We start from the raw sequence: 19,516 nt of genomic DNA, 5'->3' as shown, positions 1-19,516 counted from the left end.
ACCAAGAAATGTGTTAATAGAAACATAATACAGAAAGAAGTAAAACCTAATATCAACTACATAAGAGGAAGGAGAGTAAAGGGTAAAATTTCCTTTTCTCAAAAATTTTTTAATGTTCTTTATTTTTGAGAGAGAAAGAGAGACAGAAACAGACAGACAGAGTGTGAGGAGGGGGGAGGGAGCAGAGAGAGGGGAGACACAAAATCTGAAGCAGGCTCCAGACTCCAGGATCCAAGCTATTAGCACAGAGCCTGGCACGGAGCTTGAATTCACGAACTGTGAGATCATGACCTGAGCTGAAGTTGGACACCTAAACCGTTGAGCCACCCAGGTTCCCCAAAGGGTAAAGTTTCTGTATTCAACTATAGTAAATTAATGTGAATAGACCAATAATGAGGAGAGTAAAGCAAGAACCAAAAACCTCCCAACAAAAAAGAGTCCAGGACCAGATGGATTCAGTGGTGACTTCTACCAAACATTTAAAAAAGAATTAATTCCAGTCCATCTCAAACTCTTTCCAAAAACTGAAGAAGAACAAACACTTCTAAACTCATTTCAAGAGGACAGCATTACCCTGATACCAATACCATACAAGGACACTACAAGAAAGAAAACTCTAAACAAATATCCCTGATGAATATAGATGCAAAACCTCAACACAATATAAGCAAACCAAATTCAAAATCACATTAAAAGGATCATACACAATGATCAAGTGAGATTTATCCCTGGGATACACAGATGGTTCAATATGTGCAGATCAATAAATGTGAAACACCACATTAACAGAATGAATATTAAAAACCATATGATAAACTCAATAGATGCAGAAAGAGCATTGACAAAATTCAATACCCTTTCATGATAAAAACTCAACAAATTTGGTATAAAAAGAATGTACCTCAACATAATAAAGGCTATATATGACATGCCCACAGTTAACATTATACTTAACATTAGAAAGCTAAAAGTTTTTCCTTTAAGATTAGGAATAAGACAAGAGTGCCTACTCTTGCTCCCTGTATTCAACATAGTATTTGAAATCCTTTCCAAAGCAATTAGGCAAGAAAAAGAAATAAAAGGTATCCATTGGAAAGGAACAAATTAAATTTTTCCTGTTTGCACAAGACATTATCTTATATATAGAAAACCTTAAACATCACCCAAAAAAAACTGTTAGCACTGGGGCGCCTGGGTGGCTCAGCTGGTTGAGCGGCCGACTTCGGCTCAGGTTATGATGCCCCAGTCCGTGAGTTCGAGCCCCACGTTGGGCTCTGTGCTGACAGCTCAGAGCCTGGAGCCTGTTTCAGATTCTGTGTCTCCCTCTCTCTGACCCTCCCCCGTTCATGCTCTGTCTCTCTCTGTCTCAAAAATAAATAAACATTAAAAAAAATTAAAAAAACTGTTAGAACTGATAAACTAATTTGGGAAAGTTTTAGGATACCAAATCAATATACAAAATTCTGTTACATTTCTACACTTGAACTATCAAAAAGAGCAATTAAGAAATTAAGAAAATGATCTCATTTACAATAGCATTAAAAACAATAAAATATTTGGGAATAAATGTAACCAAGAAAACAAAAGATCTGTACACTGGAAACTATAAGATATTGGTGAAAAATCTGAAAAAGACACAAATAAATGAAAAGATATTCTGTGTTCATAAATTAGAAGTAATAATAATGTTAAAATGTCCACACTACCCAAAGCAATCTACAGTATCAATGCAATGTCTATAAAAATTCATATTTTTTTACAACAATAGAAAAAATAATCCAAAATTTTTAGGAACCACAAAGGACCCCAAATAGCCAAAGTAATTTGGAAAAAGAAAAACAAAGCTAAAGACGCCACACTCCCTTATTGCAAACAGGATTATAAAGCTTTAGTAATCAAAACAGTATTGTACTAGCATAAAAATAGACACACAGACAATGGAACAAGAATAAGTAGCTCAGAAATAAACACAGATATATATAGTCAACTAATCTTTGACAACAGTAACAAGAATACTCAATGGGGAAAGGATAGTCTCTTTAATAAATGGTGATGGGTAAACTGGATAACCACATGTAAAAAATGAAATTGACCCATATATACCATACACAAAAGTTATCTTGAAATGGATTAAAGACCTATATATAATACCTGAAACCATAAAACTTCTAAAAGAAAACTTAGGGGAAAAGCTTCTTGACATTGATCTTTGCAATGATTTTTTTTGTATATAACACCAAAAGCACAAGCAACAAAAGCAAAGTAAAATAAAATAAAATAAAATAAAATAAAATAAAATAAAATGGTCTACATAAAACTAAAAAACTTCTGCATAACAAAGGAATCCATCAACAAAGTGAAAAGGCAACCTAGGAAAGAAAAAATATTTGCAAACCATGTATCCGATAAGGGGTTAATATTCAAAACACATAAGAAGAAACTCATAAACCTCTAGCAAAAAACAAAAACAATAGACAAAGGAACTGAATAGACATTATTCCAAGGAAGATATTAAAATGGCCAACAGGTACAGGAAAAGGTGCTCAACATAACTAATCATCAGGAAATACAAATCAAAACCACAATGAGATAGCTCCTCATATATGTTAGGATGACTATTACAAAAAAAAAAAACACAAACAAAAAACAAACAAAAAAAACCCCAAGTGATAACAAGTGTTGGTGAGGGTATGGAGTAAAGGGAAGTCTTGAACACTGTTGGTAGGAATGTAAACTGGTATAGCCATTATAGTAAACAATATGCATGTTCCTCAAAAAAATTGAAAATGCCTTATGATTCGGCAACCCCACTTATGGGTATACATCCAAAAGAAATGAAATCAGTATCTCAAAGAGATATCTGCACCCCTGTGTTTATTGCAGCATTATTCACAATGAGAAAGATACAGAAATATAGTCTAAGTGTCTGTTGATAGATGAATGGATGAAAAAAATGTGATTTACACACACACACACACACACACACACACACACACACACAAATATATATATACTGGAATATTATGTAGCCATAAAAAAGAAATGTGGCCATTTGTAATAATATAGATGGACGTGGAGTATATTATGTTAAGTGAACTAAGACACAGAAAGACAAATACTGTATTATTTCACTTACATGTGAAATCTTAAAAAAAAAAAAAAAAAAAAAGCTGATAGGACCAGGAGTAGAATGGTGGTTGCCAGGGTTTGGGTAGTGGGAGAAAAGGAAAGATATTGGTCACAGGGTACATACTTTCAGTTATAAGATGAATAAGTTCTGGGGATCTAAAGTACAGTATGGCAATTATAGTTAATAATACTCTATCATATACTTGAAATTTGCTAAAGGAGTAGATCTTAAGTGTTCTCACCACACACACACACACACACACACGCGCACACACACATACAGAGCTTTGTGAAGTGATGGATGTGTAAATTAACTTGACTGTGGTAATCATTTCACAATGTATAACATATATTAAATCATCATGTTATATAACATATAAACTATATCATGCAACCTAATTATATACAATTTGTACTTGTCAGTCATACTTTAATAAAGTCGAAAAATGTTTTAAATAAAATATTTGCATTCTGAGAAGTAAAATTTGCTTATGAAAGAAAGAGCAGTATTTATGCATGCACAGACACAAACACATATGCTACCCATTCACACCACAAACCATACTATGTATACATTAAAATCCAAATGGAAATATGTCCAGATTGCCTTTATAAGATCATAGTTTAGAGCTGAACAGCTTTGTAAAAATCATTTAGTAAGATCTCCCCCTCTATGAACAAGTAAACTGAAGTAAAAGTGATGACATAATATTCCAAAATCACAAAGTCACTGTTACTATATAATAAGGAATAATTTCAAACATTCTTACTCATTCATTAGAGGAATTAGACAATAACAATAATGATATGGTATGAATTTTTACCAATTATCAGACAGTAGCTAGTGGACTAGCAGTAGGTTCTGAAAATATAGACCTTATATGACTGGAAGACAAAGGACTTCTATACGGGGTGATATGTTACAGGGTACTTTATGAATTGAAGAGCTATAACCAAAGTGGGGAATACCTCTGTCTATCATAAGCTTTTCCATATGAATTCATAAAAGGACTAGATACAACAGATGGGAATCTTGATTCTCTTTTTGGAAGTGGCCCCTTCGGGACATGAGGTGAGAGTACATAAAGGCAATTAAGCAAAAAAATGTGACAATGTGTGCAAAAAATATGTATCTTACTATTTCCCTTAGGATCTGGAAATGTACCTAACAATTGTTATGCTTGAAAGCAGAGAAGTTTGGGACAAAAATCAGTTATGGGCTACCTACTAAAAGGATCCAAGGGGAGGCATAGTTGGCAAGTGGATTACATTGGTCCATTACCCTTGCTTCTGGACAAATAACAAGTCTTGATGGAGAGAGACACTTATTCTGGTTTTGGATTTGCATAACCTGGTAAATGAAGCAAAAACTCCTGCCACTATTTAAAGCCTATAGCAAGAGTATTATTTTAATTTGAATGTTGGTTATCTAAAATGAAATTCAATGAGTTACAAAGCATTAAACATAATATACATTCTCATCTACAAAATGTGGACTAATGAAAATTGGAATAGACCATTGAAATCCCTGCTTATGATACTGGAGGGAGATAAGAGACTAAAAGGATGGTTTTCAGGACTGAATAAATGTGTGCTAACACTTAAACATATGTGGTATTAAAAGAAGGTCACCACTGACTATATTGCTGAGACATCTGAGGGGAAGATATGGAAAAAATGGTGGGAATGATTCAGGCACTCATAGAAACTTCTATATTTCTAAAAAATTTTCTTTTTCTTTGATTGATCCTGTATTGATTGCTGTGACATGGATCGTATTTTCGGTTCTGAGGAAAGGATCAATTGCTGAACATGACATGTGATAATACATCTAAATATTACTGCCTACATTCCTAAAAGAAAGATAATCTAGATCATTCCCTCTTTTACCTTTTTTTTTAAGGGATTAATGGGTAAATACTAGGTGTGCAATAGTTGGATCATAGGGTAGCTCTATTTTTAAATTTTTGAGCAAACTCCACACTGTTTTCCACAGTGGCTGCACCAATTTGCATTTTCACCAACAGTGAAAGAGGGTTGCCCTTTCTCCACATCCTAGCCAACACCTCTTGTCTTGTGTTGCTGTTTTTAGCCATTCTGAGAGGTGTGAGGTGATATCTCATTGTAGTTTTGCTTTGTATTTCCCTGATGATCAGTGATGTTGAACATACTTTCATGTGCCTTTAGGCCATCTGTAGGTCTTCTTTGGAAAAGAAGAAGGGAGAAGGGAAACAGAATCTGAAGCAGGCTCCAGGCTGTGAGCTGTCAGCACAGAGCCTGACACAGGGCTTGAACTCACGGACTGTGAGATCATGACCTGAGCCGAAGTCAGCCATTTAGCAAACTTAGCCACCCAGGTGCCCCAGTCTTCTGCTCATTTTTTAATTGGATTATTTGTGGGGGGGGGGGTGAGTTGTATTAGTTCTTTATATAACTAACCCTTTATCAGATACGTCATTTGCAAGTATCTTCTCCCATTCTATATGTTGACTTTTAGTTTTGTTGATTGCCTCCTTGCTGTGCAGAAGCTTTTGATTTTGATGAAATCTCAGTATCTCAGTTTATTTTTTTCTTTTGTTTTCCTTACCTCAGGATACATATCTAGAAAGAAGTCGTTATGGCTAATTTCATAGAGGTTACTGCCTGTGTTCTCCTCTAAGATGTTTACGGTTTCAGATTGCACATTTAGGTCTTTAATCCATTTTTAATTTATTTTTCTGTATGGTGTAAGAAAGTGGTCCAGTTTCATTCTTTTGCATGTTGCTGTCCAGCTTTCCCAGCACCATTTGTTGAAGAGTCTCTCTTTCTCCCATTGGATATTCTTTATTAATGGTTTCTGTCTTTCTCTTACCTTGTCATTGAGGCAAACTTATATGTTATACTAATCCAACCCTACTCTAGGTAAAAGACTAGAAAAAAGGTGAATCATTGGCCATATTTAAATTGCTGCTAGCTTAATAGGTTGGTCCTCTCGTTGAACCTAAGAGTCCTACCCCAAGGAGGTGAACCTAGGTAAAAATTAAAAAGTGGAAAGATGCCTTTTATTTCTTTGTGTTGACTAATTGCAGAGGCTAAGACTTCCAATACTATGTTGAATAACAGTGGCAAGAGTGGACATCCCTGTCTTGTTCCTGACCTTAGGAGGAAAGTTCTCACTTTTTCCCCATTGAGGATAATATTAGCATTGGTTCATTCATATATGGCTTTTATGATCTCAAGGTATGCTCCCTCTATCCCTACTTTCTTGAGGGTTTTTATCAAGAGAGATTCTGTATTTTGTCAAATGCTTTCTCTGCATCTATTGAGAGGATCATATGGTTCTTGTCCTTTCTTTTATTGATGTGATGAATCACATTAATTGTATTGTGGATATTGAACCAGCCCTGCATCCCAGGTATAAATCCCACTTGGTCGTGGTGAATATTTTTTTTAATGTATTGTTGGAGCCAGTTGGCTAATATCTTGTTGAGGATTTTTGCATCCATGTTCATCAGGGAAATTGGTCTGTAGTTTTCCTTTTTAGTGGGGTCTCTGTCTGGTTTTGGAATCAAGGGAATGCTGGCTTCATAGAAAGAGTCTGGAAGTTTTCCTTCCATTTCTATTTTTTGGAACAGTTTCAAAAGAATAGGTGTTAATTCCTTCTTAAATGTTTGGTAGAATTCCCCTGGAAAGCCATCTGGCCCTGGACTCTTGTTTTTTGGCAGCTTTTTGATTACTAATTCCATTTCCTTACTGGTTATGGGTCTGTTCAAATTTTCTATTTCTTCCTGTTTCAGTTTTGGTAGTGTATATGTTTCTAGGAATTTGTCCATTTCTTCCAGATTGCCCATTTTATTGGCATATAATTGCTCATAATATTCTCTTATTATTGTTTTTATTTCTTCTGTGTTGGTTGTGATTTCTCCTCTTTCATTCTTGATTTTATTTATTTGGGTCCTTTACTCTTTCTTTTTGATCTAACTGGCTAGTGGCTTATCAATTTTGTTAATTCTTTCAAAGAACCAGCTTCTGGTCTCATTGATCTGTTCTACTGTGCTTTTTTGTTGTTGTTTCAATAGCATTAACTTCTGCTATAATTTTTGTTATTTCCTGTCTTCCGCTGGTTTGGGGAAGTCATAGCCTCTGCAATCAGACAACACAAATAAAAAAAAGGTATCCAAATCGGCCAGGAGGAGGTCAAACTTTCGCTCTTCACAGATGACATGATACTCTATATGGAAAACCCAAAAGATTCCACCAAAAAACTTCTATAATTGATTCATGAATTCAGCAAAGTTGCAGGATATAAAATCAACACACAGAAATTGGTTGCATTCCTATACACCAACAATTAAGTGACAGAAAGAGAAATCAAGGAATCGATCCCATTTACAGTTGCACAAAAAACCATAAAATACCTAGGAATAAATGGTTTCACCTAACCAAAGAGGTGAAAATCTATACGCTGAAAACTATAGAAAGCTTATGAACGAAGTTGAAGAAGACATACAAAAAAAATGGAAAAAGATTCCATGCTCCTGGATAGGAATAACAAATATTGTTAAAATGTCGATACTACCCAAAGCAGTCTACATATTCAATGAAATCGCTATCAAAATAACACCAGCATTCTTCACAGAGCTAGAACAAATAATCGTAAAATTTGTATGGAACCAGAAAAGACCCCGAATAGCCAAAGCAATCTTGAAAAAGAAAACCAAAGCAGGAGGTATCACAACCCCAGACTTCAAGCTATACTACAAAGCTTTAACCATCAAGACAGTATGGTACTGGCAAAAAAACAGACACTCAGATCAATGAAACAGAATAGAGAACCCAGAAATGGACCCACAAACGTATGGTCAACTAATCTTTGACAAAGCAGGAAAGAATATACAATGGAATAAAGACAGTCTCTTCAGCAAGTGGTGCTGGGAAAACTGGACAGCGACTTGCAGAAGAATGAACCTGGACCACTTTCTCACACCATACACAAACATAAACTCAAAATGGATGAAAGACCTCAATGTAAGACAGGAACCAATCAAATTCCTCGAGGAGATAGCAGGCAAAAACCTCTTTGATCTTGGCCACAGCAACTTCTTACTCAACACGTCTCTGGAGGCAAAGGAAACAAAAGCAAAAATGAACTACTGGAACCTCATCAAAATAAAAAGCTTCTGCACAGCAAAGGAAACAATCAGCAAAACTAAAAGGCAACCGACAGAATGGGAGAAGATATTTGCAAATGACATATCAGATAAAGGGTTAGTATCCAAGATCTATAAAGAACTTATCAAACTCAACACCCAAAAAACAAATAATCCAGTGAAGAAATGGGCAAAAGACATGAATAGACACTTCTCCAAAGAAGACATCCAGATGACCAACCGACACATGAAAAAATGCTCCACATCACTCATCATCAGGGAAATACAAAACAAAACCACAATCAGATACCACCTTACACCTGTCAGAATGGCTAACATTAACAACTCAGGCAACAACAAATGTTGGCGAGGATGCAGAGAAAGAGGATCTCTTTTGCATTGTTGGTGGGAGTGCAAGCTCGTGCAGCCACCCTGGAAAAGAGTATGGAGGTTCCTCAAAAAACTAAAATGGAACTATCCTACGACCCAGCAATTGCACTACTAGGCATTTATCCATGGGATACAGGTGTGCTGTTTTGAAGGGACACATGCACCCCCATGTTTACAGCAGCACTATCAACAATAGCCAAAGTATGAAAAGAGCCCAAGTGTCCATCGATGGATGAATGGATAAAGAAGATGTGGTATATATATATATATATATATATATATATATATATATATATATACATACACACACACACACACACACACACAAACACACACACACATATATATGTACACATACATATACACAATAGAGTATTACTCGGCAATCAAAAAGAATGAAATCTTGCTATTTGCAACTACATGGATGGAACTGGAAGGTATTATGCTAAGTGAAATTAGTCAGTCAGCGAAAGACAAAAATCATATTACTTCACTCATATGAGGACTTTAAGAGAAAAAAATAGATGAACAGAAAGGAAGGGATTCAAAACTAATATAAAAATAGGGAGGCTGATAAAACAGAAGAGACTCATAAATATGGAGAACAAACTGATGGTTGCTGGAGGGGTTGTGGAAGGGGGAATGGCTAAGGGGCACTAAGGAATCTACTCCTGAAATCATTGTTGCACTATATGCTAACTAATTTGGATATAAATTTTTAAAAATAAAAAATAAAATAAAAAAATAAAGATGCCAAACTTCACCTGAAACTGAAAAAAAAAGTGGGAAGAAAATAAAATGATTGTTGATATAAATGGAGCCTATGGGAAGCTCTTTGGAATACTCTCAAGTATATTTGAAGGTTACTACTATCTGTATTACAGTATCTTGAGGAAATCAACTTTTGGAGTACAAAATACATACTCAAACTCAATAAGCAGTTAATGGCAGCGTGCTGTGTGTATAAACCAACACTGACTGAAATGTTCTAAGAGACACTTGCTCAGTATTAGCCAGGGAGGTACAACTGAAGTTTCAGAACTCTTCTTTTTGGCCGGAAATTTCTTCCTCCTGCAGCACCATATCCTATACCTCAACAGGGAGGCTTTAGCCATACATGAGTTACACTCTGAAGCTTCATGTGTTCTTCAAAATATCCAACTCTGGGAAAGTGTTGAAACGTTTAAAATCTGGCTGCCTTTGAAATTTAGAAAATCAGTTAATACACAGCCTGTGTTATCTCATGGTAACAATTCACTGGCCTGAGAAATAATGTTTTTTACATGATTCATGTGCCCTTCTCATGGCTCACAGTCCTCACTGGCACTGTCCCACTGGTTAACTGGAGAAGGCATTGTTCATATGATAGTTTATTATCCCTTGGAGATAATGATCTCTATATTCATAAATTTTCTATGTTTATAAATATATAGTTAGATAAAATAATGTAATTATGTCCAGGGTTTGCTTCAAAATAATCTGGAGGAAGAAGATAGATAATGATGAAAGAAAGTTGACCATGTGTTGATAATAATTTAAGTTGTGTGATTGGTACATAGAATTTTATTAAATTACTCTCACTCTTTTGTTAAATATTTGAAAATAAAAATTGCAAAAGTATGCCATAAAGAAAAAAATACATATAAATGTGTATATATAGATAAATAAAGATATAAATATGTATGTGTAAGTATGCATGTAAACAGAGCTGTAAACATATTGGGGGAAACTCTTACAATGGTGGGTAATATGGTCTTTCTGACAGTAATTGAGCTAGAAATTGGAAAAAGTTTTTATCACCTGCCTTTTAAACTTTACCTGTGAAACCATAGGTATTGTACATCAAAACAAAACAACAAAACAAAACAAAAACAAACTTTACCCTCAACTGTTCATAGTAAATTAAAGTGATAAATCAAAGTAAAAACATGGTGAATGTATGACTCCTAATGACTAGGAGAAATCTTGAAGACGATATCTTTGGGAGTAGGCTATATAGACAATATTTTTAAAATATTTTTACATAGTTTTTTTAAATTTAAAAATATTTATTATTAGAAAATAATACACCTAACAATTTCTTGGAAATTTTCTGATTTTCCAAGGAGGGCAATGTATTATTGAATCTATTAATTTTCTGATCATTGATTAACATGATTCTTCTTGTTTTTATAAAAGCCCTTTTGTACCATTTTTATGTATCTGTGGAATATTTTATTAAATGAAAGGTTCAACTTGATATAAGCCTACATATAAGATGCTAACAACCTTGATATTGTGTGAGAAAAAAAAAACTAAAAATTAAGCTTCTAAGGAGTTGGTTAAAATCATACAAATAACATTTCTGCATGCCTAAACCCTTGTTGTCCCATATCGAAACTGAAAGAGAATTAAACAAGGATCAGGTACAAATGCAGGGCCACTAGTGGGGGAAAGGAGGAGAAATGCCAGAAATTCAAAAGGCATTACCCACAGGGTCTGGAGCATGCCTTTCTGAACAGAACCAAAAGCAACACTGATGTTCCAACACAGAAGAGAGAGCAACAGCTGGAGATTTTCCACAGTAACAACTCTTCATTCCTGGTAGGGCAGTGGCAGAATAGCTGAATTTAGTGACCAGATCATTTAGGTAGAAACCTGGGTCAACCGAAGGAAGTGGAATGGCAAAGAATGAAGCCTCTGAGTAGGAGATATGGGGTTACAGTGTGGCTCCAAAACAAAATAAAGAGGAATGTTGAGTAGGAAATAAAGTCAAAGCCCAGTTATCACATGGGCTAAGAGATTACAGAAAAGACAGATGGTGTGGCTCAAAGATACTCTATGCTCGGCAATGGCCTTCTAGACAAGGAATCAACAGAAAAAGAAAAAAGAAAAAAGAAAAAAAAGAACATAATAGACTTAATAAAGAATTTCAACTCATTGGAAAATGAAAGAATGGATTTTATTTTCCTAATCATTGTTTTTACCACTCTTTCTGAGCCCAGAAGAACACCTCAGGCAGATTTGAGAAACATTTCTGTTTTATTTGGCATAGAATACTAACCTTCCTCTCCTTTCTAGACCAGCTCCTCTGCTAGTCTGCAGCCTAGAGAACTCTGCAGGTCTCCCCTCTTCAAGTAGGAAGCCAGACTCTATTTCTTTGTAGGCACCCAAAACCTTAAGGGGCTCTTTTGCAGCATCCCCAAACTTGGATTGGAAAAACAATTTTGCCATTCTTTCACAGACTGTTGTGAAATATCGCCCAAAACCCATTGTGGACTCACCATAAGGTAGAAAATTCCCTCAGTTATTTCTTCCTCTCTCCTGAGCTTCGCTTTATATAGCTTTAAGGGGAAAGGCAAAGATATTAACAGAGTGACTTCTAGGAGGAGATTTTGGCTCTTGTAATTATTAGCTTATGGTAAAAGAGGTGCTCAGTAGTCACTTTTAGTCATCAATTTGGAGTCTTAGCTTCAATTCTGAAATTCTAGACACTGTGAAGTAGTGCTATGCCAGGTGCTTTCTCCAGTTATTGAAACTTTAAATGACACTAAAACCTGGCTTTACGTATTTCCTTATTCCAAGGTAAGGTAAGTATGGCTTACAAAGAATCGTCTATCCAATGTCACTTAGGTAGTTTGTGAAATTGCAGATATTTTACTCTTACCTATTTCTAAAGCTTACGTGTGATGTTTTCCACTGTGTTTCTACACACGACACCAGAAACACTCATTCCAGATATCACCAGAGATGAGATTCTAATGGAATTCACCATGCTTGTGGAATCTAGACCAGGACATTTTGGAAGCTGAGTTTAAAGCAAACTATAGTTCTCAGTAATTCTAGCTGAGTAAAGCTAGGAAGGGGAAGAATAAAAATATCTCTCCTTAACCATAGTTTCTCCAAAGAAGGTGTTAACTAATTGACCTATGAGTCCATCTCTGTGCCTGTTATGAAAAGACCTACATTTTCTGTGTAGGATATACTTACTGAATAGCTTTTTGGTTTAGCAGACATTTTACAGCAATTTTTACATCCTTATTCCTCAAGCTATAGATTATAGGATTTAGCATGGGGGTCACTACCCCATAAAACAGAGAAATGAGCTTGTCTGAAGTTTGCAACTTGTTCCCAGGAAACTCTTGAGACTTGGGCTTGGCATACATGAAGAAGATGGTACCATAAAATATGATCACCACAGTCAGATGTGCTGAACAGGTGGAAAAGGCTTTGCGTCTCCCTGTGGCTGAGTTCATTCTCAAGATGGTGTAAAGGATGAACATATAGGAGAAAAAAATGACTATCAGTGGAAGAACCAGGAATGCCATATTTGATATCACCATGGTGATAATATTTAGGGATATATCAGTACAAGCTAGCTTAAGGACAGCTAATATTTCACATGTGAAATGGTTGATAACATTATTCCCACAGAAAGGCAACTGCATGGCAAGAGATGTTTGAACAATTGAGTTGATTCCACCAGAGAGCCATGACACAGAAGCCATCAGTACATACACCACCTTGCTCATGATGATGGGGTATCTCAGAGGGTTACAGATGGCTACATAGCGATCAAAAGCCATCATGCCAAGGAGGAAACACTCTGTTGACCCCATTGCAAACCCAAAGAACATCTGCACTGCACATCCAGAGAAGGAAATGTTCCTTTTCTTTGAAATTAAGCTCACCAAAGTTGAGGGAACAGAGGAGGATGTATAGCAGATATCCAGGAAAGACAGGTTGCCCAGGAAGAAGTACATGGGGGTGTGAAGACGAGAATCAAAGATGCTTGCTATGATCAGAACACCGTTGCCAGTTAGAATCACTAGATACATTACTAGAATTAGAACAAAGTACATGATCTCCAGTTTTGGGTAACCAGAGAATCCCAGAAGAAGAAATTCTGATGTAAATGTCTGGTTAATTTTATCCATGTCATCTGCTTTCAGGATATCACAGGAAAATTTAATATAAAATATATTCACTGCTAAGAAATGTTACAAATTACCTGAACAATTCATTTTGTAGATGGTATTCTAAGGAGTGCTTGCCTGGAGCCCTGACGGCCAGTCATCTTCAACAATCTGTGTGACTAGAAAAAAATGAAATTGGAAATGACTAAGTGCTGATGCCCTTTGCTAATATGTGAAACTCTACCTATGATCAGACAACTGTACAGAAGCAACTTTTCCTGCTGTTGACAGACTCCCAGGTTGAGGTTTCTAAAACTCCTAATTACCAACTATGAGCCTGACTTCATCTACCCCCAGAAAGCAAGCAGTAGAGAGAGATGGTAAAAGACTACTCAACATAGACCAGACATTTGTTTCAGCAATTACATCATGGTCAAAATTTCACAGCAACTTTGATATTTTTGGTATATATCTCATTCTATGTCTGATTCTACATACCTTATATTAGTATGTTTAATTCGTATTTTAATTAATTGTATAGGCATTTAATAATAATAAATTGAATAGCATAAACTGAAATTTAATGTCTGTTTAAATATTAGTTATTACTCTCATATTCTAGGCCCCTCTTAGTATTTTGTGTGACTGTTCCTATGACAAGACCATTGCACAGATCAGCTCTGCATGAATGTTAAAATCTTTGGAGGACATTACATAGTCTCTACCTTATTTTATTCTGTAGCTTCACAGTGTATCTTGTTTAAGTCAACCTAAGAAAACAGTAATGCAGTTTAAATATTTTATGTAATTATGTATATATGGGTATATATCCATCCCTTTGATTTATAAAATATAATAATTCTTTATATTAGCCCCATTTTTTTCCCAAATATAAAAGATGTAACTTGTCCAAGTTAACCAGTTAGTAAATAATGAAGTGGAGCTCAAAGCTCAGATTGAATCTAATTCATAGGGGTGCCTGGTTGGTTCAGTAGGTTGAGCATGCGACCCTTGATCTCAGGGTCATGAGTTCAAGCCCCACTTGGACACAGAGGTTACTTAAAAAAAATCTAGTTCATAGCTTCACTGATTTTCATATGCATATGAATCGTCTGGGTACCTTGAAAAACTTTAGATTCTGGTTTAGAGTTCATGGCAGCTCCTGAGATTTTCCATTTCTCTTAAGTGGTACTTATGCAAAGCTCTTGGAAATCATTTGAGTAGCAAGGCTTTTATCTACACTGAATTGACAGAGTATGCAGATTTTTCTGACCCATACTGATTTTTTCATCTTATTATGGATTGCCATGTGAATCTGAAAAATAACAATAATATATGCTTGTGTTTTACAGAAAGGTTCAAATTCATATCATGTTGTTATATACTCTTAAGAAAAAATATTATTAAAAGACACATTTTTTAAAAAAAGTAGTTTCAACTTGTGCCAGAATACTAAAATCGTTTTAGAATATTACTGATAGCCAACCTTGAACCTAGGCATGTTCCAAGCACAGTAAGGATAAACTAAAGAATAATGTAAAGTGCCTGCCATTACAAAACTCATAATTCAGTTAGGGATATAGGAAAAGTACAAATGAAAACATATCATAAATATAATTACATTATGTAGTTTGAAAATTACCAACTTTCCCAGAAGGAAGAAGTTTCAGACTTGGGCCTGATCTGGAAGTATGGGAAGAATTAGACAGATTTGGAAGAAAAGAAAAGAGGGGACATGCGGTATCCCAAAAGTGAGAAGTTGAGCCAAAGTTAGGAATACATAGAGCACATCCTTTTTGAACAAGGAAGTTTCGGTGGAGGGGTAGCGGCAAGCACATCTGAAAAGGAAAGCAAGGTAGGTACATAGAGAGTCTTGAGGGTCAGGCAGAGAATTTGGCATTTCTTTTGGTAACGAAGGTGTCCATCATTATTACAAAGCACAGAGCATGGGCTGAGTGCTTAGACCCTATGATATTAATACTCTCCAAAATTGACATCGTAGTATGATTTTATGAAATTTTTTATCAGAAATGTAACACAAGAAATTAAGCTATGTAAATTAATGGGGTTGTCACTAATTACTGACTAGATGTGAAAATTGATCTTTCCAAAATCACCACCCGATTGGACATTGGTCAAATCACAAGTTTAGGCCTCACACGGGCTAATAGTTTTGAGAATTTCAGCAGAGTCACTCTTCCCCCACTCTCACTTAATTTGTCATGGGTAGTATTTGGGAAAATTACTGTATAACAGGTTTTACTTAGAGCCAGAAATCCAATTTGTGAGTTCAAGCCCTGCATCAGGCTCTGTGATGCCAGTGCAGAGCCTGCTTGGGATTCTCTGTCTCCCTCTCTCTGCCCCTCCCCCACTCATGCTCTGTTTCTCTAAAAAAATTAATAAACATAAAAAAATACACAATAGAAATATTTCAACTTTGAAGAGAAAGGCAAAGAAGAGAATATAAAAACCTCAATTTTAGGCACTCCTAGGTGGCTTAGTCAGTCAAGCGTCTGACTTTGGCTCAGGTCATGATCTCATGGTTTGTGGGTTCAGGCCCCACATCAGGCTTTGTGCTGGACAGCTCAGAGCCTGTAGCCTGCTTCGGATTCTGTGTCTCCCTCTCTCTATGCCCCTCCTCAGCTTGTGCTCTCTCTTTCAAAAATAAATAAACATTAAGAAATTAAAAAAATAAACACCTCAATTTTAGAGTTGAAAAAAATAGTTAAGAGATTGTTAATTTTTGTTATTTTTAGCTTAAGTCCAGAACTTACTTTAAAGGAGAGGGAAGGAAGGAGGGAAATGGGTGGGGGCAGAGAGAGAGAGAGAGAGAGAGAGAGAGAGAGAGAGAGAACAGTTGGAGAGAGGAGAGATACGGAGAGAGGGAAAGATCTTCATTTTATTTGTGTAGCCAACTCTTATTTCAGAATCCTATGTGCCTTGAAATTGGTACAGTTGGAATAATGGGCAGAGGAAAGATCCAAAGTCCATTATCTTTACATTACTACTATGTCTAACTGGTATCATTAAAATTGTATAGAAATTATCAACAGAAGGGAATGCTCAGCAGGAACTGTAGAAATATCAGAGTCACAAAAACAAATTGACTATATTCATTCAACAGTGCCCAGAGGAAAGGGACCATTATTCTACAATGATTCTACACTATTTCTTATGATAAATCAAAATCCTCCCCAGCTCGAAAATTGGTCAAAGAATGCAGAGAAATTGAGCACTCTGATCAACCCAGTCACTAATGCATAAAGAAGAACTCAGCAAGACACTGATTTACTAAGATATATGGAGACATTCCAGGTAGGAGCCAAAGGTCCAGCCTGGAAAGACTGTTGACTGCCTATTCCAGACAACTTCCGGATAATGCATCCAAGGCTACCTAAACTGTTTCGCCAGCCACCTGCTCCCACCTTTCCCTCCTAAATAGGAATCCCCTCACTAATTCAAACCCATCTTGAGCTGGGCTTGTCTTGCTACTTCTTGTACTTTAAACCGGTGATCTTGTTATACTGTGAGATGCCTAGAGACACAGGGGAAGGAGTGCGTCTGTCTTGCTCATCCCTCTAACACCTAAGCCTAACACAGTGGTTGCACATAATAGATGGGGGGTTTGACTAAATAAGTAAAGGCTGACTTTCTAAACCCAAGCAATTCCGTGTGTAGTATTTTTGGACAAGAAAAATTTAATATGTCATATTTATTTTGCAGCAGGCTTTAATTTTTGTAAGTATCTTTCAGACAACACTAGTAAGCAGAAATATTTAAAAAAATTTTTAATATTTATTTATTATTTTGAGACAGAGCACAAGTAAGGGAAGGACAGAGAGAGAGGGAGACACAGAATACAAAGCAGGCTCCAGGCTCTGAGCTGTGAGCACAGAGCCTGACATGGGGCTCAAACTCACGAACTGCGAGATCATGACCTGAGCCAAAGTCGGATGCCCAACCCACTGAGCCAGCCACCCAGGTGCCCCTAAGCTGAAAACTTATATGCCACCTATGCCATCTTATAATTACCAGTTTATGCACTGTAAGTATAGAGGATCATCTAGTACTCACTGGAATATATATGATATGGGTTTAGCATGGTGGAAAAGTGCCTGGGACTAAAATCAAAGTCTGTGGTTTGAGGTCCTAGGCTTCTAATCTATAGCCTCAGTCTTCTTGTTTATAAAATAATGATAAATATAACTGCCTTACTTTCCTTGCAAGGATATTATCAGGAAATAATGAGATAGCATAAGGAAATTGCTTTAAGGATTATAAAACATTATACAAATAATAATGAAATATGACTAATAATGATTCACAATTATATTTTGGTGATAATAAATTGGTATTCTATTGAATCAGATTATTAACATTACAAATTAATATTAATAATGGCCTTAACTATAGATTGAAAATGTACAGTTTCATTGTATTCAAGACTCACCTGTATACCAATACATTATTTCCACCTCCTAAAAGACCCAGTAACTTTCTTCTTAGTATTTATGTCAGCATTCTGAATTAAGGTCAGGTTCAACAAACAATGCCAGATTCCACAGATGTGGAAGAGTAAATATTTGTTATGCAAGGGTTGTTGTAATTGTTCCCTAATTCCCAAAGCAATTTAAAGCTGGAACGAGAGACATGTAGAATGAAGAAACTTCCAGTGCATTAGGAACAGTGACCCACAGACCCAATTAAGAGCAGTACTGGGAATAAACTGTGATACATCCTCCTACTCATGTAACTTTTGGAAATAGGAGCACATGTTCACAAAATTAACTTTATAATATGTGAGAGTTTTTAGTTCAAATATGCTTACCAAAATAAATTCAATGTCAGAAATTAGTAATTCAAATGATAATTACCAAAATGAAATAAATGCTACAGTTGAAAAATCATCTAGATATTATAAATAAAATCAAATAGATGTTTTCTTTGAATTAAGTGCATTGTCATTTAACTTTTTTGCTTACTTTATATGTATTCTTTTAGATAAGTTAACTTCATGCAGGATGCCATTGTCATACTTCTTTGGAATTAAAAGAAATGCTAAGTGAAATAAGCCATACAGAGAAAGACAGATACTATATGTTTTCACTCTTATGTGGATCCTGAGAAACTTAACAGAAACCCATGGGGGAGGGGAAGGAAAAAAAAAAAGAGGTTAGAGTGGGAGAGAGCCAAAGCATAAGAGACTCTTAAAAACTGAGAACAAACTGAGGGTTGATGGGGGGTGGGAGGGAGGGGAGGCTGGGTGATGGGTATTGAGGAGGGCACCTTTTGGGATGAGCACTGGGTGTTGTATGGAAACCAATTTGACAATAAATTTCATATATTAAAAAAAGAAATGCAAATAAAAATAAAATAAATTCACAGGACAAAAGTGAATTCCCATTTAAGGCCACAAGAGTAGAAAAAATGTCTATAATGGGTAGTTTGGGGCATGAATTCTGATAGGTAGATAACACATTAATGAAGTAAAATGTTTTGGGAAAATCTATTGATTTTGTAGACATTAACATTGAGGTTTAGTAAAGTTATCCTTCAGATATGAAGGAGAAATAAAAACTTTCCTAGACAAACAAAAGCTAAGGGAGTACATCATGAGACCCACCTTATAAGAAATACTGAAAGGAGTTCTTCAAGCCAAAATGAAAGAACACTAATTACTAATGTGAAAACATAAAAATATGCAAAGGTAAATATATAGATTCATAAGCCTCTCTTCTGTGACAGGATGGTATGTTCACCACTTAACTATAGTATAAAAGGTTAAAGGAAAAGAGTATTAAAAATAACTATAGCTACTATCGTTTGCTATGAATACAGAATATAAATAGAGATAAATTGTCAGATTAAAAACGTAAAAGGGAGGGAGTAAAAGAGTATAGTCTGTGCATGTAATTGAAGTTAAATTGCTTTCAGTGTAAAATAGACTGTTATAAGATTTTTTATGTAAGCTGA

At 35.7% G+C, this 19,516-nt stretch overlaps 2 protein-coding genes across 2 annotated transcripts in view; both read right to left on the bottom strand.

Annotated features, from left to right (window-relative positions):
- The window catches only part of LOC106979356 (olfactory receptor 13C9), a 470,618-nt gene that overhangs the window by 140,892 nt on the left and 310,210 nt on the right, over nucleotides 1-19,516 (bottom strand). The gene's annotated exons all lie outside the window — the stretch shown is intronic.
- Nucleotides 11,877-13,618, bottom strand: LOC106979338 (olfactory receptor 13C3). Its single transcript, XM_015077195.3, has one exon. It carries the CDS (start codon nucleotides 13,562-13,564, stop codon nucleotides 12,614-12,616), a length of 951 nt encoding a protein of 316 aa, XP_014932681.2. The 5' UTR covers nucleotides 13,565-13,618; the 3' UTR covers nucleotides 11,877-12,613.

This window comes from Acinonyx jubatus, chromosome D4, assembly GCF_027475565.1.
Source record: "Acinonyx jubatus isolate Ajub_Pintada_27869175 chromosome D4, VMU_Ajub_asm_v1.0, whole genome shotgun sequence".
Lineage (NCBI taxonomy): Eukaryota > Metazoa > Chordata > Mammalia > Carnivora > Felidae > Acinonyx > Acinonyx jubatus.
Note: the sequence above shows the minus strand (reverse complement) of the source record. Positions and strands in the feature narration are given on the sequence as shown.

Coding starts and splice junctions, on each gene's coding strand:
- LOC106979338 (XM_015077195.3), bottom strand. CDS start 13,564: ATGGATAAAATTAACCAGACATTTACATCAGAATTTCTTCTTCTGGGA.